The sequence below is a fragment of the Xyrauchen texanus genome, chromosome 28, assembly GCF_025860055.1.
Source record: "Xyrauchen texanus isolate HMW12.3.18 chromosome 28, RBS_HiC_50CHRs, whole genome shotgun sequence".
NCBI classification, from domain to species: Eukaryota; Metazoa; Chordata; class Actinopteri; order Cypriniformes; family Catostomidae; genus Xyrauchen; species Xyrauchen texanus.
The window spans coordinates 37,242,919-37,268,259 of record NC_068303.1 but is presented as its reverse complement, the minus strand read 5'-3'; the positions used below and the strand labels follow the sequence as shown (position 1 = coordinate 37,268,259).

Sequence of the window (25,341 nt, the reverse complement as noted above, 5' to 3'; positions counted from 1 at the left end):
GGGTGTGGTAGGAACCTTGGGCACATAGCCCGGTCGCGGTCTTAGGATCACGAAAGTGTCTGCCGGACCGAACTCCAGGCAAGCGTTGCTAACAGAGAACGCATGCAGGTCCCCGACCCTCTTGATGGAAGCGAGCGCGATCAGCAGGGCGGTCTTGAGAGAGAGGGCCCTGAGTCCAACTGAGTCAAGCGGCTTGAAGGGGGTTCTCTGGAGTCCCTTAAGGACGACCGAGAGATCCCAGGAGGGGAACAGGTTAGGCCGGGAGGGAGTTATCCTCCGGGCACCTTTTAGGAACCTGACGATTAAGTTGTGCTTACCAAGAGACTTGCCGTCTACCGTGTCATGGTGGGCCGCGATAGTGGCGACATACACCTTGAGGGTGGAGGGGGACAGCCTCCTCTCCAGCCTGTCCTGAAGAAACACGATCACTGACCTAACTGCGCACTTCTGCGGGTCTTCGGCTCGGGAAGAACACCAGTCCGCGAACAGACGCCACTTTAGAGTGTAAAGATGCCTGGTAGAGGGGGCTCTGGCTTGATTGATTGTATCTATGACGGTCGATGGTAGGCCGGCTAGATCTTCCGCATCCCGTCCAAGGGCCAGACGTGGAGGTTCCAGAGGTCTGGGTGCGGGTGCCAGAGCGTGCCCCGTCCCTGAGAAAGAAGGTCCTTCCTCAGGGGAATTCACCAGGGAGGGGCTGTCGTGAGGAGCGTGAGGTCCGAGAACCATGTCCGGGTGGGCCAGTAGGGGGCCACCAAAATGACCTGCTCTTCGTCCTCCCTGACCTTGCATAGCACCTGTGCAAGAAGGCTCACTGGGGGAAATGCGTACTTGCTGGACCGGTTGGGGGTGGAGCCTTCACTCTCCGCCGGGTGAGCTTTGTCTTGACAGCGCGTCCGCTATCACATTGAGGTTGCCGGGGATGTGAGTGGCATGCAGTGACTCCAGTCGCTGCTGACTCCAAAGGAGGAGACGACGGGCGAGGTGTGACATGTGGAGGGCGCGTACTCCGCCTTGCCGATTTATGTAGGCTACGACCGTGGTGCTGTGTGTCCTGACTAGGATGTGCTTGCCCCAAATTAATGGGAGAAACTTCCTCAGGGCAAGGAAAACAGCCAGCAGCTCTGGGCAGTGCAGCGGGCCTCGGTTCCACCGGCCTGCGGCTGCGTGCCCATTGTACACGGCGCCCCAACCCAATTTGGAGGCGTCGGGACACCTGCTGCAAGGGTAGTCCTGCCCGTAGAAAGCAGAGGTCTGTCCAGGGTTTGAAGGTTTGGCGGCAGGCAGTGGTAACTTTCACGTTGTGCGTGCCGCGGCGCCATGCTCGTCTCGGGACTGGAGTCTGGAGCAGTTGCTTTATGGCAACGTGGTGTCCCGAGGCTCTGGTGCTGAGAATAAACTCAAAGCACTTACCTTGCTCTGCGCACCCGGCAGGGGGCGGGTTCGTGACTGAGGAGGAGGTCTGATGCTGGCGTCCTCTGAACTCGTCTGAACCAGCCAGCCGGGGAACAGTCGTAGGGCTGAGGGCGGGGATACCGCGTCCGGGAAGCCGGGACTGTTGAGGCCTTAAAGCAGAGTGCCGTGAGAACGCCATTTGCGGGCCAGGTGACCCCAGAGACAAGGAAATAGCTCTATAGAGTGTAAAGAATTTAACAAAAAATTCTCCTCCCGGCCCTCCACCGGAGGATGGAGTGGTCTTACCAGCTCCGGAGCTAACGTCTCGGTCTCTGGGTCTGTCATCTCAGGAGCCTGGGAGCCTTCTGGGTCCTCAAGGGGGTCCGTGAGACGATGGGCGTTCAACTTCTGCGGGGGGCTCAACACTGGGGCTGAGAGCTGGGCCCACTCACTTGTTAGTTGAGGCGGAGCACCACTTTCTTTCTTTCTTGAAAGCCGCAGGAGGACGCCCTCGGCGAGCAGACAGGGCATGGCCCCTGGCTGCAGGTTTGCAGCAGGGCAGGATACTTTTTTTTTTTGCTTGAAAATAGCCTTCGTCTGTTTCTTCACCACTGAAGACTGCTGGGTGAAGTCGTCAAGTGGTGTCGCCGAATGGACGGAGCTGGGAGATGGGGGCGTTTGAGAAAGCGTGCTTTGTCTGCCTCCCATACTGCCTGTCCATCGTTGCGTTTCTGGACCACGGAGCGGCCATCGCCTGTTTGAGTGCAGTTCCTGCAGCACGTCAAGAACAGGACCACCCAAGTGCAGATTTTGAAGTGCCCTGGCCCGGTGGACTTGCAGGAGGGGGCCATGGCGTGCAGGGGGGAGCGGTCTGGGACCGTTCTACCACCGAGGGTAACGAGAGCGGAGGAGCGAGGAAGCTGGGCTTGCTCAGCTCGTCATGCACGTCCGGGAAGGAATCCGGGGGGGCGCGGCTGTGAGTGGCAAGGGGAAGCATAGCGGACCTTCTTGCGTCAGGCTCAGACTGGGCGGAGACCCGAAGGTGGCGGCCCAGACAAGTTATCCGCATCCGACGCCGCTGTTACGCTCTCCGATGCAGCGGTGATGTCATCATCCAATGCCGGGGAGCTTGAGGGACCGGACGGTAGGCTGTTAAGCGGACCACACTAATCCCGAGCTCGGGGGAAGCAGGCAAGCGTGCCGGGGGGGCGGGGGGGGGTTTCGAGGGGGTTCACCCGGGCGAAACGGAGCCCGTCACTGTCCCCAGATCGTTTTCATCGCCCGCGGCGCCTGCCTCAATCCCGTAGGAAGGAGGCGAGGCGCGGGACGGTGGCTGAAGCGGCTTTTTCTCACTACAAGAAAAAGCCTACGACCGCAATGCTGTCATGGCTATGTTCTCGTACTGAAAACATAGACCATTCATAAAAACGCTGCCTGCGTGTGATCGCAACCCAGGAATGCATGGCAGTTTTTATGGCCGTCAGAGGTGGGGAGAATCAACGCATCCAGAAACTACACAGAGGCGGAAAATTGTCTTTAAAAAGACGCGTCCTGAGAAGGACGTTCAACGCCGCTGTGTTTTGCTCTTTTAGAGTGAAATTCACTCTTTTAAAATAACTCTTTCGAGTTGTCTGCGCTGTCGAAGCGCCCAGGGGCAAGAATGCACAGCCGTGCACAAATGAGAAAGCCGCTGTTATGCGCTGTCAGATCCAACAGCATGCAGAGCGTCAGAGGATTAAACAGGAACTGGGTGTGTAACTCGCAGCAGACTGCATGCACGACCATCGGCTCCGAAGAAATTTTCTGAATGAACTCCCGTATTTGCGCCGCTTAAATACCCGTATGTCCGGGGGCGGGACATGCAAATACTGGGTGCCAACTCTCATTGGCCTTTTTTCATAGTTCAGAGGTGAATATCGGCGCTCAAGAGAGACCCCTAGTGTCGCTTCTCTGACACAACGTGGAGAGAGTGACAGAAGGGGAACAGTCTCTTTAGGGTCCTAAGGTTTTATAAATGTGACATTAATTGCCTTACCGTCTGTAAGCTGTTAGTGTCTTAATGACCGTTCCACAGGTGCATGTTCATTCATTGTTTATGTTTCATTGAACAAACATGGAAAACATTGTTTAAGCCCTTTACATTAAAGATATGTAAAGTTATTTGAATTTTTACAAAATTATCTTTAAAATACAGTGTCCTGAAAAGGGACGTTTCTTTGTAGCTGAGTTTAGTTTCATCAGAGACATAAGAGTTTTCCAACAGACAAATCTGTACCATATCCAAAAGGGTTTCGCAATCCCTGCTGCTCATCTCTCTGGTTCACAAGCACATTTAAAATAGTCTGTTCAGTTGAGAACAGTCTGCAATTTACCGCACCTACTCTGCCCTCGTGCTGCTATGATTAAGCCCTGTTGATAATTGACCCATGTAACGCTGTTTCATTCCACCTTTGAAGTGATCAAAATGCACTCCAAAACATACAGATGACAGAGAAGGCTCATTTATATTTACAAGGAAAACGCTAACTGATTGTTCAGTGAAACGTTGCGATCCCCTACATCCTACGTTTAAAAAATTTGCTTGTGGGCCACTTGAAATTAAGTGCCACGTGTTGTTATGCAGTGACATCACTGTGAGTAATTGTGTGTATTTTTCTGTGTGTGTGTGTGTGTGTGTGTGTGTGTGTGTGTGTATGTGATGGGTTCCCTTTTGTAGTGTAGAAAGCTGATTGGGGCTGGCAAGTGTTATGTTGCATCAAGAATATTAAATTAACCATGTGAAATCCCAACAGTGGCACTCATAATTCAGCAGTGGCGCAGCACTGCTGCAAAATTAATTTAGGGGAAACACTGTACCGTTGCGGAATGCACGACTCTAAAAAATGAAAATGTAAATTTTGAGAAAAGTCTAAATGTTTTGCCATGTATAGAAAGATGATGATCTGTTCTATTGTTGATGACATGAAACACTGGCCATCTAGTGAACACACACACACACCAGAGATACAGTGTCCTCAAAACGAAACATGTATTTCCAATACTAGCTCCAAAAGCACTTCAGTGAGACATCATTATCTAAACAAAAAAATCACAAAAAATTAAGAATTTGGGAGAAGATGTCTCAACTCCATTATTGCAGGATTACCCTTTATTTTCATGTTAATACTGTTTGCTATGACCATATATCTCTGTTGTGTTCGTTTGACAGCAGACACTCGGTTGATTATGGCAGAGACGAGCAGGTGTGAAAGAGAGACTCAGTGCATGCATGTTTAAAGTGAGCGTGCACAAACTGTTATCAATGTGCACGTGCCGACTTACACCGCACTCATGTTATACAGTGCTTTGAAAAAGTATTTTCCCCCATCCTGATTTCATCTTTCTAATAAAATAAAACATACAACAAGGGCAATCTGAGTAAACAAAAAATACAGTTTTTTAATTATCATGTTATTTATTGAAGCAAAAAAGTTGTCCAATACCAAATGGGCCTGTGTGAAAAGTATTTGCCCCTTTAGTTAATAAATCCCCAAATCTATGAAACTGCATTCATAATGAAGTTCAGCTGGAATAGACACACCCAAGCCTGATTACTGCCAACCCTGTTTAATCAAATCAACACCTAAATAGAACTTTTTCATCAGCATGAAGTTGGCTAAAAGGTCTCAACCAGTAGCACCCTATGCCAAGGGTGGAAGAAATTACAGAAATGATGAGTCTGGGAAGGGCTACAAAGCTATTTCAAAGGCTCTGTTACTCCAAATAAAAACCACAGTGTGAGCCATTATCTTCAAATGGAGAAACATTGGCACAGTATTGAACCGTCCCAGAAGTGGCCGACCTTCCAAAAAAAAGAGCACAGCGAGGACTCATCCAGGAAGTCACAAAAAAGACAAGGACAACATCCAAGGAACTGCAGGCCTCTCTCACATCAATAAAGGTCACAGTTCAGGACTCTATCAGAAAGACACGCTAAAAATGGCATCCATGGAAGAGTGGCCAGGTGAAAACTAAGCAACCCAGAAGAACATTAAGGCTCATCTGAATTTTGCTAAAACACACCGTGATGATCCTCAAACCTTTTGGTAGAATTTTTTGAGTCGAAAGTGGAACTGTTTGAAAAGAACATCATACCTTGGAGTGGTGGTGGTGTAGTGGTCTAAGCACATAACTGGTAATCTGGTAATCAGTAGGACGCTGGTTCGAGCCCCACAGCCACCACCATTGTGTCCTTGAGCAAGGCACTTAACTCCAGGTTGCTCCAGGGGGATTGTCCCTGTAATAAGTCCCTGTAAGTCGCTTTGGATAAAAGCATCTGCCAAATGCATAAATGTAAATGTAAATGTACTAGTGTTGTCAAAAGTACTGGTACTTCGGTACCAAGTAAGTAATAAAATAAAATAGATGTAATAATACCAGTGTTTCTACAGTACTGGTAATACTGAGCACACAGTCTTGCTGACACAGGACTGCTTTCAAATGCTCACATGCTTATTTGAGCATGTGCTCTGTTGCTTTGTTTACACTGAAATGCACAACTAATACATTTAAAATCCTAGATTATTAAACCAGGAAATGCTGCAATCTTAGTCTGTATGAGCTGCATAACCTTTAAATGAAGGTGTGAATCAGACCGCTCATACACTGGAAACTCCACAGACTATGAGAATCGGTCACGTTGTAGGGGAAAGCAAAGTACTAATCCACTCTGAAATATTATTTTTTATATAATTTACATAAATAAATCACAGCATTTGCATTTTAACGATCACACTGGGCCATGTAGTGAACTGTTTATCCAGAGAAGATAAACTTCCATCAAAAATACAAAAAATACAAAAAATAAAAGCACGATTCATAGTAAAAGCTAAACACCAGAAATTGAAGAAATGGCTAAATAAATATATTATAACTGTATAGTAAAAATGTAAACCTCACTGTAGAAAAAATTATTATAGTAATAATAAGAAGAATTATTATTATTTCTACAGTGAGTAATAATAAATAAAGATGCATGAATCATGAATAATGATTGTAGTAATAATAATACTAATTAAGCAATATATCACAAGCAGGAGTGCTTTTACTGAATAAAAGTTTGTTAAAAAAGTAATTGTTCTATTTTTTTACTTGTTAAAGTTTTTAAAAGTTTAAGAAAACAAGTTTGATAACATTTTGATAATGAAATTAAACTTTAAAACACTTAATTCTGGAAAAATTTATTTTAAAAAAAAGGATTTGGGGAAAAACTAAAACAGATTTTAGTAGGGCCCTGTTAAAAAAAACAAGTGGTAGAAACACTTGAAGGAAACATGCATATCTTTTAATTTATTTATTGTTCAATAGCACATTGTCATATTAGCACATTATTTCTGTGGTATCTAAATTGGTACAGAGAACCGTAAAATTTCACTGGTTTTCACTGGTGTCAGTACCGACACTAAAACCTATGGTCAAGCATGGTAGTGGTAGTGTGATGGTGTGGGGGATGCAATAATTGAGGGAAACACGAATTCTGCTCTCTACTAGAAAATTCTAAAGGAATGTCCGGTCATCAATCCATGAGTTGAAGAACCACAAACAGCTGTTGGTGGAGATTATGACTGGTTCATAAACAATCCATGCCAATGAGCCAAAGAAACCGTACACACATAGTCCAAAACATGATAAAGCAGACACACACACATAGGCTCACTGAGGCGCACATCGCCAGAAACACATAACCCTAACCCACATAAAACGGTGAACATCTATTGTATGTTTACATACACCAACAACTAAAAAAAGCACAGATGTGTGATTCGTTTTTTCTAAAAAAAAGAAAAGAAAAAAGAGGCAGAGCAGCTGAATGAATCTCTGTTTCAGAGTTGTAACTTGACATTGCATCTTTGTTTACTGTATATACAAAAATAATTCAAAATAGTCCAGATGGGTCCCCTTTGGTGTACAAGAATAGTTGGCCACACTAGACCTGTCTGTTCTGCTCTCTGTCTCTCTGTTTACAATACGAACTGAGTGCCAGTGGGCGGGGCCATGCATGTTGTGGGTTGTGTAAATACAAATGAGCGATGTCTCATGACGTCATGAACACATAGATTGTTTCAGCAGGATGGTAACTATAAATGCTCTTTTTAGACTTTGAGTTCTGAAATTTACAGTATGTTTTTATAGTACAGTTAACTCTTATGTCTAAATATCAAGGAAAATATGATTCTCAATTTCATGACCTCTTTAAAGATTATTTTTAAAAGAAAGAAAAATACTGTGTGTATCCTCTCTGAGTACCTCGTGTCACTATTACAAGTGACCCGGCAACAAATTGTTTTACACTTCTTTAGATCATTTTGATAAAATCCTGCTTAAAACTGCTCAAACACACATCATTCCCAACAGTTGCTAAGACAGGACTGGTCAGAAATGTTTTTTAAGGCAGGGCTTAGGGAAGGGTCAACTGTCATCGTTACTGACCAATCAGAAACTTCCAGATCATTGCAGCAGATTCCTTGTTTCAAGCTAACTGCCATTCTACTGCCCTTTTTCTATGCCTCTCCCCCACCATTCCAAAGTTCCACTCTGTCTTCCTGTGCCCATTTGATTCCACCCCCTATCTCCGTGTTCCGCTACTTGTTCTCCATAATTAGTACGAGCACGTAGGGGATGGAAAATGAAGGAGGGGAGAGAGGCGCCAGAGCTGTGCTGTTGAACCAGACGAGAGGGTCTTCTGATTGGCTGAGCCGTTGGCAGGGGACATAAGGGGAATGGGAATCTGTGACGTGATTGGCTGGAGCTGCTCTTTGGGGGGAAGTGAAGGATAGATCGAGGCCTAGCGGCTGAGTGTGTGTGTGTCTCACTCTCGTTTTCTCTCTGAAGTCTCTGTAGGGAACCAGGCTGCTTTCATCAACAGCTCATCAAATCAAGCACTGCCTGACTCCCTCTGCAGACATGTGCATTAGTCACTGTTTGTGTGAGAGACGAAAGAAACTCTTTTACATTTCGCCAAAATCTTTTATTTGTCCTTTCATTCCCCTTCACTGACGTCTCACCACATAAATAACAAGCTGTCCCATGAAAGCTTGTCAGTATGTATGGGATAAAGTACAGTCAGCCGATCATCATTGCTGAGTAAAATAAGAATCAAAGAGGGGTCTTATATCATCCTGAAGGTATTTATTTTGTTATAGTGACCAAAAGACTGTACACTGTAAAAATGAAAAGATTTAGAGACACTATTTAGGGGTCCTCAGATGCCACACTTGCAGAACCCTCTGGAGAACCTTAAGACACCCTTTAGACTACATCCACATTAATCTGGATACATTTGGATTTCGTCCACACCGAGACAACGTCAGAAACGGGCTTTCCGAAAAAGCTCTCCCAAGTGGATTAATTGGAAATGCATTATTGCGATTGTGGACTGGGAAAACTGAGATATTTGAAAACTATGATGTATTTGTTGTCATGTGACACAGTCATGCGATCCATTCAACCCAAATCAATCAAGATGTCAGGCCATATTGTAACGGTGTTGCCTGCTATCCAATTTGATGGCATTGATAAAGATAATTGTTACTTTGCGTTCCTTCAAAGGTGACGGGAAAGGTGGCAGGTTTACTCTGAATTGCAGTGGCAGAACAAGAGGCTTCAGACCATGCTTCTACATTTTCTTTTCTAAATTTTTTACTTGCAATAGCAGTAAAGGGATTTAAGCATTTGCAGATGTTTCAGTGTGGACAAGCATCTTTTGGAGAATGTTTGAAAACGACAGTGTTGATGAAGAAAATCTATCTGGATTAATCTGAACATAATTAGTAACTTATGTGCTATTTATGTACTTTTATGTGCAGAATGATGCAATTGACCAATACATATCAACTATTCCAGAGAGCAATGTAAAAGGAAAGATAATCTCAGAGCTCTTTTGTGCCTTCTGTCTCAAAGCCATGATTTACAACACTAATTGGTTACTTTTTTTTTTATTTGTTTTATTTATTTTACTCTTCATAAAGTCAGCTAATTTGGCCCTGGAAGTGTTCTCCAGTTGTGACCTTCTTAAGACTGTCTGGGGAGATATAAAACCAACAGTCCATTGACCCTTGTACAGTCGCTTAAACCCCAAACCCTAGTCACTTCCTCACTCACAGCCCACTGGATCATACACCAAGACCTTGACAAGGAAGTCGTTCAGCCAGCGAGACGTTGGAGCTTTGTCTTGCCATAGCTTTACCCCATGGATTTCTTGGCTTTTGACAGGAAATGAAAGATTAATGTCTGCTTTTAACAAAGATCGTTTTTCAAGGGTCACAGAGGGGAAGCTCTAATGTTAGTGTGCATGCAGAAGCCCCTCTCAATCAAAGAGTGTCAGAGTCTCAGAGCAGCTAAGAGCTGGATTACGCAATGCACTTGAGGTGAAGTGTGCTGTGAAGTGATATGCTTGTGCTCTGAATGACTCTGATGTCATTTTCACATTTGTTATTTTTCCTTGAGTCCACATTTTGAATTGGATTTTACCCCATTCCTCTTCTCCATCTGGTCTGCTTTTGTACTGTTTTTCTGAACCATGTAGTTATTCCCACCCTGGACTCATTGGTTAAGCCAGTTTTGTAATGGTTATTGGTTGTCGGTTGATTACAGTCACTGGCTGCTCAAACAACAGATTACAATTAAGTTTGGTGCTGTTGGTGGCGAAGAAATTATGAACTGCAGCTTTACATCAAAACAATGCATTCCTATAGAGCTATACACATTTCAAAATGTTCCTTTAAAGCAAGTGATATCTGTATTATTTTGCATTACAATGCATGGGCAGGGAGTTTTTTTTTTCACTTCTCTCTTGGTGTGAATATGCCATTACAGTACACTAGTTAAAGGGCAACCCCAACTAACCCCACCTGGCTTTTACAGGCCACCTGCTGAGCGAGTCTGACCTTCCATGGATGTCAACTATAATTGCTGTCACCTAAAGAACTGACATCAGCATAACAGAAAGCCACTCTTACTCTTCAGTGTTAAATGCGCTGTGAATGGAACTGTGCACGCTGATTTGTGTATGTGTAGTGATCGTTGCAATTCTACATGATCAATCAGATAGCCCTTTCTTTGATGCTACCACTGACAATATGAGATTACGGGAGACTTGACATTACCCTTTTTTCTCTTGCGGGTGCGCACACACACACACACACACACACACAGTCTTCTCATTTTGTGTTTTTTGTACACAACACATTCAGAACATCACTCATTATAAGTGCACACAAACCAACCCTTTTTCAATTCCTGTTTGTTTTTTCGTTTTATCTATGTTTTAAAAGAGCGACATCTCCATTCACCTTTCAGTATAAACACACACAGACACACACAGATATTTGCAGTAAAACATTATGTATTAAAGTAGATCGGCTCCAGTATCAGTAAATATGGAACCTATTTATAGAAAAAGAGAATATAACATCTCTTATGCAGAAATCACAATGTTTAACCAGTGCCTTTGTCATGGTCTCATCTTTGTATTGATTTGAATTGATTTCTTTAAAATGGAAGCTTTGGAAACATGAAAATGAAGCATTGAGATAATCAAATCAGTCTGGGTTTGTGTTTTTTAATATTCAATATCTTCTTTTAAAGAACACCGTTTACATTTAGTCATTTAGCAGGTGCTTTTATCAAAAATGACCTACAAATGAGTGACAAAAGCAATTCATCACACAAAAGCCAACAGTTTTAGTGTTTTTAGTATAAAAACGTATTGTTGCCTTCTCCTGTCATAAGGATATTTTTTTCCTGTCTCTTGCGTTTGCCTAATCCACCTCCACTCCCAACTCCAGCACACTCTCTGTGTCTGGGGAGTGCTCTCATCAAACATAATATGTTATGCTCTTCTCAGATTGTCAGGCATCACAACAGAGAGAGAATTCCTCCACAATACTGTGTCTGTATACTCATATCTCTCACAATATGTGATTTCTGTGCCATATCCCTTAATGGCTATGAAAAAACATTGTCAGGCCTCGGAGAGGCATTTATTTGACATAATAATAACAGGAATGGGGAAATAAACATTTCAATTGGGGAAAGTGTCCAAAATAAAGGGTAATGTGGCACCCTCACAGTGTGCTGAGCTATATGTGGTATACTATATGGATACAGGCACTGATTAACCACAGGGCCGATTGGGCCGTTGCCCACGGGCCTCTAAACCCAAGGCCTTGAGCTCTAAACCAATTTTTGGGGTCCAAGCACAGAAGGTGCTATAATTTTTCTGCTCTAAAATTGTCTGTCCATCAGAGACCGTAAATCGTACAGATCCCAAACTTGGCAGGATGGTCCAAAATCCCAATCACTATTCAGGCGCATACACACACCCCCATCCAACCCTATGTGGGGCTATAATAAGCACTTTTATATTTTTGCTAATATCTCCGCAACCGTAAGGGCTAGAATCTAAATAATTTCTCCCTGATTCCATGAGTCTAGCACTAGAACAGATATATCTCCAATTGAATTTCTACCCTGAAAATATTTCCGCCATTTTACATTTTCTGAAAACCCTACTTTTCTAACTACCTACTTTTTCCACTTCATGTTGGGATCCTGATCACCCTGTCAGGGTTTATTGTGCAATAACAATTGGCTGACTGTACATTATACCTTACTTATTTACTTGCCCTTATATTTTCAGTGCAGTACCATAAGCAAGTAAGACCATGGATGGCTCCTTAATACTGGGGTTAGGTCATGTAGCAAGTCTTTAGTCTTTACCCTATCAGTGCTGTTTGAGATATTTAATTTCCTCCAAAGAATTTTAAACTAGACATTTCTGAGTAGAATTAAAATGGCTCACATTAGTTTTTTGGTAAGCACTGAGATATTGAGGAAAGGCCAGACGACGCACATGCTCCAGAGATATACTGTAGTAGAGTGTGAGTGGTTTCATGATGGATGAGAGACAACATTCGTGTGAAAACCAGGCTTGAATCCTGCGTGTTTCAGATGAGGAAGCATATTTGGCGCGTATAAAGCTCCGAACGCCAGATGAAAATAATTCAATTTGCAGGAAAAACGCAGCAATAAACAACATTTACTTAACTCCCACTTCAATTCCACTTAAACACCTGCCATTTTTAACAAAAACATTCGGGGCTGGACCAAATTCATTAGGGACTCGAGCCCCGAATGTTTTGACCTAGCGGATTTACTAAGGATGTACACTGATGCATCCTTAGAAAAACCCTTATAATAAATCTATCTTGGACAGATTGACGAGTTCAGTTACAAAATGGATTGCTGTGGACAGTAGGGCAATGATAGGCTTGTGTTCAATAAAATCTTAAATAAAATAAAATAAAATAATATATTGCCTTCTAAAGCCACTTTTTGTTTTATCAATGCTTTACTCTTCGGCCAGAATAATGTAATGCATTTTAATTATCCAAATGACTGGATGATTTTTGCACCATTCAGAGTAAACCCTAGAGACTGTTGTATGTAAAAATCCCAGGAGATCAGAAATACTCAAACAGCCCGTCTTGCACCAAAAATTATGCCACGGTCAAAATCACTGAGATCAAAAAACATTTCCCCATTCTGATGGTTGATGTGAATATTACCTGAAGTTTCTGACCCATATCTGCATGATTTTATGCATTGCACTGCTGCCACACAATTGGCTGATTAGATAATCACATGAATTCGTAGGTGCACAGGTGTATCTAATAAGTGCTCAGTGAATGTATATATATTAGTTATGTTACTGCCTAATTAAACAATTTCTTTAAAGAAAAGTGACAGATAATGCTTTGCAATACCAAATTTCACTTTAGCCCTTGTAAATGTATCCATTTAGTTCTTACTTTATGAGCACATTTTAATAATAATCGTGCTGTTCATGTACATTTTAAATTCATTACTGTATAATGTTATGTAAAGCTTGTATATGTGAGTAACAGTAACCAAAGAAGACAGAGCTTTATTGGCAGCTTCAACAAAGCACCTAAATCCAAATTTTGGAATTCTTTCTGAGCTCCTTCAAAGACTGCAGAGCTTCATATGGCCATGCCTGGCTGCCCAATTATCCATCCATAATTCTTCTGTGTTTTAATTGACTCATACATGGGCTTTCATGTGGAATGAAGAAGAATAAGCAATGGTGGACTGCATTACTCAGTCTAACCAATCAGAAGAGAGACATGCATTAATTTATTTGTCTTCCTCTTTGCCGAGATGTGGAGGGTAAGTGATGAAAGAGAGGGATTTGGAATGACCAATGAGCCTTAATAATTGCCTTCATCAATTAAAGAATCAAGAGACTTAATGAGTATGCCTAATTATGGACATAAATCAATCAAGCTAAAGCCTCACATAATTTGTTTAAGGTCGAAGTTAAGATAAGCTTGCATGAATGGAAAGTGATGCCAAAATTAAAAATGTAACTCAATTGAAGTTAAAATGAGAATTAGATTACCATAGAGATTGTGTACAGTATATTGTTTCTCTGTGTCAGTGTTTCAGTGCAGAATTCTGATTTGCTGTGGGGTCACCCCCACCCACCCTGTAATTGGGCTTGACAACATATTTAAACTTTTTAAATAATTGATCTTTAAAAATAAAAAAAGTGTTTTTTATAAAAATTCTTTGTCATCTGGAAAAATATGCACGATAACATTAACAAGCTGTCTAGCGTAACTGGAAAAAGCAGAAGCTTTCCAGTGGAGAAAGTTACAAGCAGTTGACCCACAGTCTTTATGACACTCCGTCATTGAGGTCGATATGTGGTATTGCATAAAGCTGAGCAGATGTTCCTCTTCATCCTCAACTAGGTCATCATCATTAAGGCTGCAACGTGAAGTTTGTCCCCTCTGAAGAGTTTCCATCGCAATCATTCAATGAGGTCCATGAGCCACACTGCTCAAGTTTAACCCATTGGCTCACGTGTAGTGGAATTTGAGGGCTAAAGGGAAAGATTTGTTCCACAGCCTTTCAGCACTGCTGAGACTGTTGTACTAGTCGGCAAAGGGAATACGTTTTATTTTAATTTTATTTTGGCTTGGTGCTCATTAGTTCCAGAAGATTGTTTGTACTACTGATGCCATGCTTTCCTTCAACTTGCATTTTGAGACCACGGGGAACGACACGGAGTGGTCTTTTATTTCCAACACCCGTCTGCTTGACTGGAGCTTGTTCAACAACCACTCAAGCAAAGTTTATCAGCTGGAATCCAGGCCAGGAGCTTTCATCACCTCAACTAATGTTAGTTGCGCAGTTGATTAGGGTTGTTTGCAGACATAAACTCTGAGCCTATTGGTCTATGGCATTGGCTACAAGCCAGACCACCTGTACAGGGGTAAAGACCTTGAGGGGATAACATCTATAAAAAGTAAAAAGTTAACACCTAATTTAGATGGCTAAATTATTCTGACAGTGCCACTGAGACACTTTTCATCAGCCTCTTACTGGAAATTTCTCTCATCATTTACTCACTTTCATGCCATCCCAGACTGACTTTCTTCTGCAAAACACCATCTCAGCTCTGTAGGTCTATAAAATGCAAGTTAATGGTTATGGACAATTTAAAGCTTAAAAAAGCACAGACAGTCGTGGTAAAAGTATGTCTTCTGAAGCGACGCAATCACTTTGAGTGAGAAACAAATCAATATTTAAATAAATATTTTTTTTTACTAAAAATCTCCATTTTAACTTTTAGAATATAGTAAAAATTAACACAAATTTTCATCTATTTCTCAGCTACAACTATATCACTTCTGAATATTTGGATATAACCACTAGAGTCATATGGATTACTTGTATGCTGCGTACAGGGTTGGGCGGATTACTTTCAGAAAGTATTCTGGCCGAATACTCTTTCTTAAATGTATTCAGTAAAGTATTCCAAATACATCACATAAAAAGTAACATATTCAGAATACAAGAATACTTTTAGAATACATATTTATAAAGGTATGGCACAATTGGAAGAATTACTTGTGATATGTCATTATTATCTTATCTGAACAGCTACATCTCCACTATTTCTAATCTAGTTAATTTAAACTAGTTCTTTAAATTAATTGTGAGTTGAACACTAGGCAGGTCGTGATCAACTACAGTATTTTAATGTTTTCTTAACCCATTATTTGATAAAACTGACAAAGAATAATACATTTTGACCAAAAATTTGATCAGAAATGCAAATAAACCATTGGGACAAGGTTCTTTAACTCTCTCTAGAGGAAGTGGGAGCTGTGTAAACAATCCAACATGAATTTTATTTCTACACTTTTTAGTCAAACAACAAACTGCTTTTCAGCCCAACATAACATGAATGAACACACAGTCAGCATCGTGCATCTCTCTCCCTTCCTCCGGTGGTCTGGACACCCTTTTTATCCCTCTCCAGCTCTCACTGTAACACAGAACAGCTGTTAGAGATAATTTACCACAGTTGTCAATCCTTACCGTTCTTCCTCTCCCGGCCTCGTGCCCCACAGATTTCGTTCAGCCATGCCCACATCACCACAACCATCACATATTTTCGATATGATAACTGGATGCCATGTGCAAAAATGAAACACAATAGTGAGGTCATTTGACAACAATGTAGAAAATTAATGATTTTAACTAGGCTTGCTTGGATATTTTACATATGAATCCATATTGATTATTTTTATTTTCTATCTCTTTTATTACCAACACTTTTATTTTTGGGTGCGTTTGATTCTTTTATTTTATTTTTTTAATTTTTATTGTTGTTTTATATTTTTGTGAATCACCCGACATGACGGGATACAGCGGCTTGAGGATGTCTACTCCAGGTGTGTCGACACAAACTTTCAAAACAATTTTTTTGTGTTGTTGGCAGAAGTATGGTTCTTATATTATATGTATATAGTATATTATATTAAATTATATTATAGTATATTAAAATGCCTTTATCTTACACTATGTGTCAATGCCATGTGACACAGCCTTACAGTAGTTATTTTTCTGTTGGGTTTGGACTCTGATCATCAAGTCCTTTTCCCTCTATCTGTCTTTGCAGTTCTTTCTATAATATTTTACATATTCATAATATTATTGTCATTAATAATTGCTTTTTCTCAACAGTTCTTTATTTGGCATGTTTCTGATATGGATGTGACTCACCAAATGCTTATCATGGGAAGCATCATGTGCACAAATGTTATATTTTTGGAAATGATGTTGCTGACTGTATTGACACTAGTGCACAGCTGACAGCGCTCCGATTGTTAAAGGTGTGCCATGTGGTTTCCAGATATTTAATAAAGTGTTATGAATGATCTGGGGTTCGTGTTAACTGGGGATGTGAACGTGCACGTGAATAATTTTACTTGCATTTTCAGCATATTTGTTCAGTGTCAAGGAGCCAAGAAAATAAGTTGTAAAATTTTTAAAAAAGTTGTTTCATCGATGTCTGTTCTAATTAATTTGACACCGTTTAAGAGCTATTTTAACATAGTTTCACAGGATAACATCAGGTTGCCCATGTTAACGTGGGGACATTGGTTTGAATGGGAACTGGCGATATCCTGTCAGAGCAGTAAATCGCAAGAAGTAGTTTTTAATTTGCAACATTTAAGCATCAGAGGCTCATATGTGTCAATAATATACTTTCAGTTGCTTTTATTTCTTAATAATGAATAATGGTTGGATTAACCATGAAAGTTTGAGTAACTTTCTTCTATCACATACACAGACACACTTTATTATATTGTTTTAAAGAAATTAATCAAAATTGACACTGAATCTGACAGCCAGTAAATACAGTATAATTTATTGGCTTTTCTGAGAATGGCTAAATTACTTATAGAAAATATAAACTACCTTGTCCATAGTTAACAGGCTTTTAAAAATTGTCAAATGATTTAAAGATTTAAGATTAGACCAAAAAGCCTTCTAATTATCAGGAACAATTGTTTTATCAAGCTATTGATTTTATTTTAATAAAATAAAGTAATTTAAGAGTATAGGTCTATTGTTGACACATATCAGCCTACGATGCTTTAGTGTTGCAAATAAAAGACTTCCACTTGCAATTTACTACTCTGACAAGTGTCATTGTCATTTCCCAATCAAACCAGTGTCCCACGTAAACACGGGCAACCTGATATTATCCTGTGAAACCATGGTAAAATTGCTCTTAAACTGTGTCATATTCATTGGAACAGACATCGATCATACAAAGTGGGTTAATAATGATGCCAAAAAAATGTATGATGTTCAAAACTTCTTTTCTTGGCTCCTTGGCAATTTGCAATGAACGAATCTGCTGAAAATGCAAGTAAAATTATTCACATGCACGCGCACATCTCCAATTAATCCCCAGTTGATCCATAACACCGGAAATCATTCTACATGATAAGATGTTGCATTTCTATACTTTAGTGCCTACCATCAGACCTTTTAGTGGTCGTGGTCCATTTTTAAAGAACCCAAAAACACAACCCACGATTTTAGCCACAATTGTGTTTTCAAATTATCCCAATTTGTTGTAAAAGTGTGATCCTGGTAACACTGCACAAGGGCTGCTGCTGCTAAAGGACAAGAGAGCGAGTGTGTTGTGTGCGTTTTTGTGCTGTTTAGAAAAACTTCTTACTTGATTGACAATCATATTCTTTCACATCTGCGTCATTTGTGTTCTTTATGAAAGTTCTTTATTCTAACAAAATGTTATTAAGCAACTGTATTCTGAATATGTAAGCCATTACATGTATTCCGTTACAGCCCAAACACATGAAGATGCATCGACCCAATTGTAATAATGGACACGTCATGACTACGTTTTCCACTGAGGTGAAAATTGTCAGAAGACTTGAGTCACAACTTTATGTTACTTACGAAACCCCAGTTCGTGTGAGGTATCTGAGATTCCAAATGGATGTTAGATAGAGAAAAGTCTTATTTGATGGTTTATATGTCATTTGATTTGTTCTCGTCTCTTTATTTACATTGTCAGTGAGCATCAGAATATCATTCTTACAATACCAATTTATCCATGTATTATGCTGCAGTTCCTAAAATAATTACCAGCAAAATTGTGAGTTGATTCCTCAAGCTACTGTATACCACATCCACAGAGGCAGGATATGTGGCATTATAATAGATTTGCGAGTGCACAAGACTCTAATTGAGCACGCACACGCACTATACGAGGGAGAGAGCAGGGAGATTTCATAAAGGGAAAATTTATATTTGAGAGCGCTTGTATAGTTTTGTGCAAAAACGAAGGAAATTGTGCAACCGGTACATGTATGTGATCTCGCATGACATGTACCGTATGTGCTCTCTACTTGTAATGCCATAGAGCTACCTACAATGTATTAAACTGGACTATGGTCTATTAAGCTATAAATAACTTCACAAAACTTTTTATTGTATTTACTTATCTTTTGATTTTAGGGGTTGAATTTATCATCATTCTCCATTTTCCCCTGACATGCCGTGGTGCCCCCAGTTTAATCAGGCGATAAACAGGGCGCACACACACACACACACACACACACACACACACACACACCGTGGGAGTAAGAGAGAGAGAGTTAAGTCAAAATTGGTGCACTAGGTTTAAATGGTTTTCTTGTAAAAAAAATTAAATGGTAAAAATTATGGAAAGCATTTGAAATGATCCATCAATGCTTCAAAAAATCTGTAAATGATGGAGAATTTTTGGTTAATGCAACCCCTGGGGCAGCGTTGCCATTGAATAGCCCTGGTGGAAACACTGTCAGAGCATTTTAGTACGAGTCACACAGGTGAAGATGAGAGAGATGGGGCCTCTTAAGAGAGATTCATCCAAAGTGGACTTACACAGGACACCTTCATATGCCTGTCTGGATTTAAATGTTTTTCTACATAAACACGTCTTTGACAGCTTGATACATATATCTCAGGCTGCTTTTAAAAGACATGTGTCAAGTAGGGCCGGGCAATAAAATGATATTGATATATGTCACGGTAAAGAAAATCCACAATAAGCTTTTGGGGAATTTTCGATATTTACTGCGTGTCGCTAAAACACAAGCAGTTCGGCTTTCTCAGGCTGCGTTTCCACTGGGGTGGAAGAAATCCACTCAAAGGGGCTCACAGCGCTAGAGAGAGCTTGCTCCGCACCCCTGCCAATCTACGATCCACCTTGTGAGCATGACGCTCAGCTTTCATAGGAATTAATTGAAAGCGCTCTCAGCTTCACTCACAACGCGACAGTGGTAACGTAGGGTCAGACTGGATGAAAGCGCTGCATGAGATAACGTGGATTCAAAGCACCTTTTAGACCATAACGTTTTTCCCTTCTCAATGTATCTTTATTAATCAGTATGTTACAAGCCTTTAATAGTAAACAAATCGAATAAACAAATCGATTTCTGTTCTAATTTTGGGAAAATTAATTAGATGTCTGGAATGGATAAGGAAAGACTAAAATTACTAGGTGGTAGACTAGTCTCTCACTTTAATGAAAATATACAAATGTTTTTTACATTAAAAAAAAAAAAAATTCTACATTTTCTCTCAGGACACCCCTTCTATGCCCCATACTTGGGTATCTGAATCTAAAGAAATCTAAAACATATTTAATTTTAATGTAAAAATATTCCAACAAATACTGGACTGCTGTCACTATGCTTCAGAACAAACAGATGATCTTTTAACATTCATTTTCAATTGATAAATGGTAAAATATTTAAATATTTTGGTAAAAGATCCCGCAGACCCCACTGCTTTAGCCGTCTCTGGACCCCCTGTGCAGTTTTGTAGAAACTATTTTGACTGTTTAGAATATTTTTTTTTACTTTTCTTCCATCAACTTTGAAATAAAAAAAAAGAAAGTGCAACGTGTAAATGTATATCGTGATAAATATTGATATCAAACAATATGAAAAAGATTATCGTGATAACAATTTTGGCCATATCGCCCAGCCCTAGTGTCAAGTTACAACTCTGAAGAGGAGAATGCATAATGGATATGTTTGCGCTATTTTTAGTTGTTGGTGTATGAAAACATGATACTGGAAACTGGATGTGGATGTGTCTTTAGCGTATTTTAGAGTGTATTGTATGTTCGGCTCATGTCATACCACTCATAATATGATTCAAGCTTTGCAAAAGAACTGTTATTGAAGGATGGGGCAGTTAAAAACTCTTGGACGTGATCGCAAAAACCATGAGTAAACCGTTTCATTCATGAATGAAATATGACTGTGTGATTGTTTATGCTGCTGACACCCTGTTTAAATTGGGTGTGTCCGTTGAATGACGGGATGCAGCGGCTTGAGGATGTCTACTCCAGGAGTGTCGAAACAAACTTTCAAAAAAAAATGTTGTGTTGTTGGCAGAAGTATGGAGAAGTTGCGCCTCTACAGATGCTTTCATTGTAGACAGCATCATTGATTATAATGGGTTCTATTGCTTTTAACACAAATCTCATGTCCGGTGTTTTAACAGTTGTGCTTGAGATGAACAGTTTCATGTATTCCGATGCAATGTGTTGGATGTGAGTTATGTAAATCCTGACATTTAGTTGTATAATGTTTTGGTTCTTATGAATTTTCTTCAGATCGAGTTTCAAAAATGGCTCTGTTCGAGGGGCTGCATGATGTTAGCCAATCATAACAGTGGGCATTTACGTAGAAGTTTTAAGGAGGCGCTTAGGCCAAAACTGAGAGTTTCAGACAGAGGGTCAGAGACAGGGTGCAAAATGATCATATGTTACTAAATTATAACTCTTTTGGTGCAAAAAAAACTTTATTTATTCATTTTAACTTTATAACATTATCAGTGGACCTGAGGAAGATAATAAATCTATAAAAAAGAGCATTTCATGACCCTTTTAAATTTTGGGTGAACCTTCGCTTTAATGCTTTTCATTACCTATTTATAAAATACATCCAGCTGTACTGCTTGGCTCTTTTTGATAAATATGATAATGCCGTTAGATCTCAATCTTCTGCCTGTGTGTCTGTTTCAGGACCTCTCTGGCTCTATAGATGACCTCCCCACGGGAACAGAGGCGGGTCTCAGTTTGGCTATCAGTGCTTCAGGTTCCACTAGTAGTCAGGGTGAGCAGAGTAACCCTGCCCAGTCTCCGTTCTCACCCCACGCCTCACCGCGCATCCCCAACATGCACAGCGGACCCTCGCCCTCACCGGTTGGCTCACCAGTTGGCTCCAGCCAATCACGCTCTGGGCCCATATCACCTGCCAGTGGGCCAGGTAAACATCTGACCTACTAAACAAAATGCTGCCTTTTTGAGAGGTAACTTGAAGAATTTAAGCTTGTGCTGTGTCATGAGAATAAGGGGCTGTTCACACAGAATTTTTTTTGGCTTACGCTTCCGCGATTTTTTCAATCGTTTTCCATAAACATCTGCTAGATGGATGATTTTGACCACTACGTCACTTTTGCTATGTTTTTACCGTCTCTCACAGAAGCACTGTATGTTTAGACGGCATGTCAATTTAAAAAGAAAAATCTCGAGCTGCGGCTTGCTTTTGTAGCCTGATAATGCTTTTGTTTTGAACGGTTACTGCCTTTTAAGCTTCAGCCAGTTCTACACGTACTCAAGAAAATGAATAAATGCTTCTCTCAAAGTCCTGGGGGAAGTATGCCCCCGGACAACCCTACAAATAAGGGTAGCTAGTCAGATTTCTGTGCATACCCTCAGATGAAATCCTGCAGGAGCCCATGTCTTTGTAACACTGTATAACTGACTGCTCAACTGAGAATGTTTCCTACATAGCTGTGCACTGTCTGCAATATTACAGTTTTGAAAACTCTGTTGGGGATTATTTTGCAATAATAATACAGTTTTGGTAAGTTAAATTGAGTAAAATTCTCACTGACTAGACACATGTTCTTGAATATTAATTCTACATATTTTAGAGAAAAAACATGTTGCACTAACAGACACATTAGCTGTAAATGGCCGACTGTCATTTAACTTCCATAGAGCAGACAGAGGGGGAGCACTGTGTTTGAGCTGCAGATGGCAGTGGGCCAGCGGCAGGATTCAAGCTGGCTTTAAAATAAGTCGCCCAGTCATTAAAATGGTTTTGAAAGTCTGTTAGCTGTTATGAGTCACTTTGACACAATAACTGCCCTGCTGTGTGCTGCATTGTTAGCCGGGCTTGTTTGATAGCCGGGCAACAGCAAGCTTTGTGCAGCTGAAGTTGCTCTTTTTCCATTCCGTTCTGGGTGTCCCTAAAAAGGTCCACAGGAGAGCACTAAACTGCCTTATCCCTACTGGGAGAGCTGACAACCATTAGCTGCACACAGAACTGGAACTGACATGTGATATCTGGGCCATGTGATATCTGAGAGTAAATATCTCAGCTTGCACACACATACAATCATGGTGTGTACATATGTGCACACACAGTTGCTCCTTAATAAAATCTAGCCTTAAACCACATATCCCCAGGGATATGTGGTTAAATGCTTTCCCCTCTAGGTTAATTCGTTTGATGTTTATCATGAAAAGTAGCTCTTGTATTACAGCTTGTGTGTGTGTGCGCGTGCGCGTGTGTGCGCGCTCGTGTCTGTGAAAAGGGGTGGTCACACTACACTGCTCTCCATTCACTCCCATTCAAACGCATCCAAACGTGGGAGCCCGGAAACGCAAGCCCATGCAAAGAAATGTTGTACTCCGCTGCGTACAAGAGTTCAAGCTTGGCAAACTCTAACCTGCGAATCCGAATGACGAGAGGTCACGTGACCAATAGAAGCTCAAAACACATGCTGACCCCTTGGCTCAATACAAAGAATACATATTTCAAAGTTGCATGTTTAAGTGTTGCAGGAAAGTGAGTAGACAATATATTTTTACATTTTAAATATAATATAATTTGTTATTTGTGATGTATTATTTACTAACACCAGAAGGTGTCCTGACATTCTATCCTTGTCTGTTGCATTATCCGAATAAACTAAATGTGTGCTGAAAGCCTAGTGTGACCTTCCATAAAGACTGTGTATTTATGCACATTCACACATGTGTATTTTTCCCACAACAAGGTGCACAGATGGCCCCACAGACCCCAGGGAATGTTCCTGAGGTGGGCTCCCATTCTACCCACAGTCAGTCTCCCATGTCTCAGGAGAGAGGTGAGTTTATTTCTCGCAGTCACAGTCCAGCTCACACTGTAGCAGTCAGCAGGTATGCTGACCTAGCTTACAATTTTGGCACCCATTGTCATGCAAGATTCAGTCCCCCTACAGAATCCTATCCTCCTTGGACCCAAAGAAGTAGCTGTTTGCAGTGCCTGGTCAAAACGTACTAATATCTTGTTCTAGAATATCAAAATTATATTTTTGGACAACATTCCTTGTGTAGCAGTGGTAGCTACAAATAATAAATAGTACAAATAAATAGTTGTAATGTAAGTAATGTTAAGGAACTTGCTAAGCATGCAGGTTAAGTGGCTAGAGGTATGCTAAGCTAGTATGTTAACTGGTTAGTGTGTGAGCTAACTGACTAAACAAAATTAGAAATGTTTAATTGATCATTTTAAAATTGTGGCGTATAATTTAAAACAGATTCAGTGTGAAAGTTACATCCCAGGATTAATCCAAGAAAGTCCGTTTTTCCAATAACCAAGAAATGTATTGTCAATTAACTTTAATTTAATAGGTTTATGTATTTAGTATAGTAGGGACAGCTCTCTCTCCATTTGTTAGTAAAAACTCACTAAAATCTGATAAATTAGATATCAAATAATTCTATAATCACAAATATATTTAAGGCAGAGTCTGTGCAAATAGTGATTGATGGTGTAAAAATCAATAAAAAGCATCATCTCCTTTACGCTAAGTGCAATAAGCTTTATGCCTCCTACACACTACACGTCTTTAAAAGACGTTGAATTGTGGTACCGTTCATATTACAAAATGGCTTGTCATGGAAGTCGTAGGGTTTTCAAATTACATGAAGAATCAGCGACAGGGGTGAACACATTACAAAACATTTCACTATTGACGAATCCCCGACGACTCTGCCTGGACTCCAAATTATGTTTCACAACAGAGTACACACAACAAGTGATACAAGATAGGAAACAAATGCATGATCATATGTTATGCATTTCAAAATATGATTTGTATGTTTTTATTCATGTGTTTTGTTGGTTACAATATGAAAAAGTACCTCCTACTGAAAAATCAACCACAAATGTTTCCTCCTTTTCTTCGGTCCAATGGGACTTTCATGATACCGCAGCCATGCTAGTTGATGTTCTGTTGCAGGTACATCAGGACTCCTCCCACTGAAACTTCCCATGACCTGTTTCATGCTCTCTTGGCTGTAGGTCAACGCTGCGATTGTATTCAGTCAAAACTAATTTCACATTGCGCGATTTGGAATCTCTGACAGGTCCAGATATTAAACATGCTAGACATATCGCTGACATCGGTGACACGTCGGCCCTTCTATCAGATCGCATCTTTGATAATTCATACATTGCGTTCGGCGCTCAAGGGAGCGAGCTCCGATTTTGGCTTTTGCCGGTGATCTCCACAAAACTGTCAGCGAGCGAAAATTGGGCCTAAAATCGTGTAGTGTAAACTCTGCATTAGATGATATTTGCACTCTAGTGCATATAGTGGCAGATACTATTACACCCCTGTTTAAATACTGACTTAAAGTTTATACAAATTGATTACAACATACTGTAACTACTACATGAAAAAAACAATGTTTTTTACATTTGCAGGATTCTTTACTCAGGACATTGATTTTGTTTTGAACCCAAATGCCCTGTAAGCAAAATTGCAAAAGATGTATTTAGTGTTATTTATGACCAGACACTTGAGTGGACAAATATAGATAGCTCAAAAAGAGTGAAATCTTGGTGCCCATATCCAAGAAGGTTCAGTGTGCAGCTTTAACCCCATTATCCTGTCACTGTCTTGCCTTTTCTGTAATTAAAGGCAAAATAAAAAATG

At 40.6% G+C, this 25,341-nt stretch overlaps 1 protein-coding gene across 1 annotated transcript in view; it reads left to right on the top strand.

Annotated features, from left to right (window-relative positions):
• The window catches only part of LOC127621781 (AT-rich interactive domain-containing protein 1B-like), a 161,062-nt gene that overhangs the window by 98,264 nt on the left and 37,457 nt on the right, over positions 1-25,341 (top strand). The window contains 2 exon segments of the mRNA XM_052095501.1: positions 21,371-21,614; positions 23,416-23,505. Coding sequence (XP_051951461.1) covers positions 21,371-21,614; positions 23,416-23,505 — 334 coding nt within the window.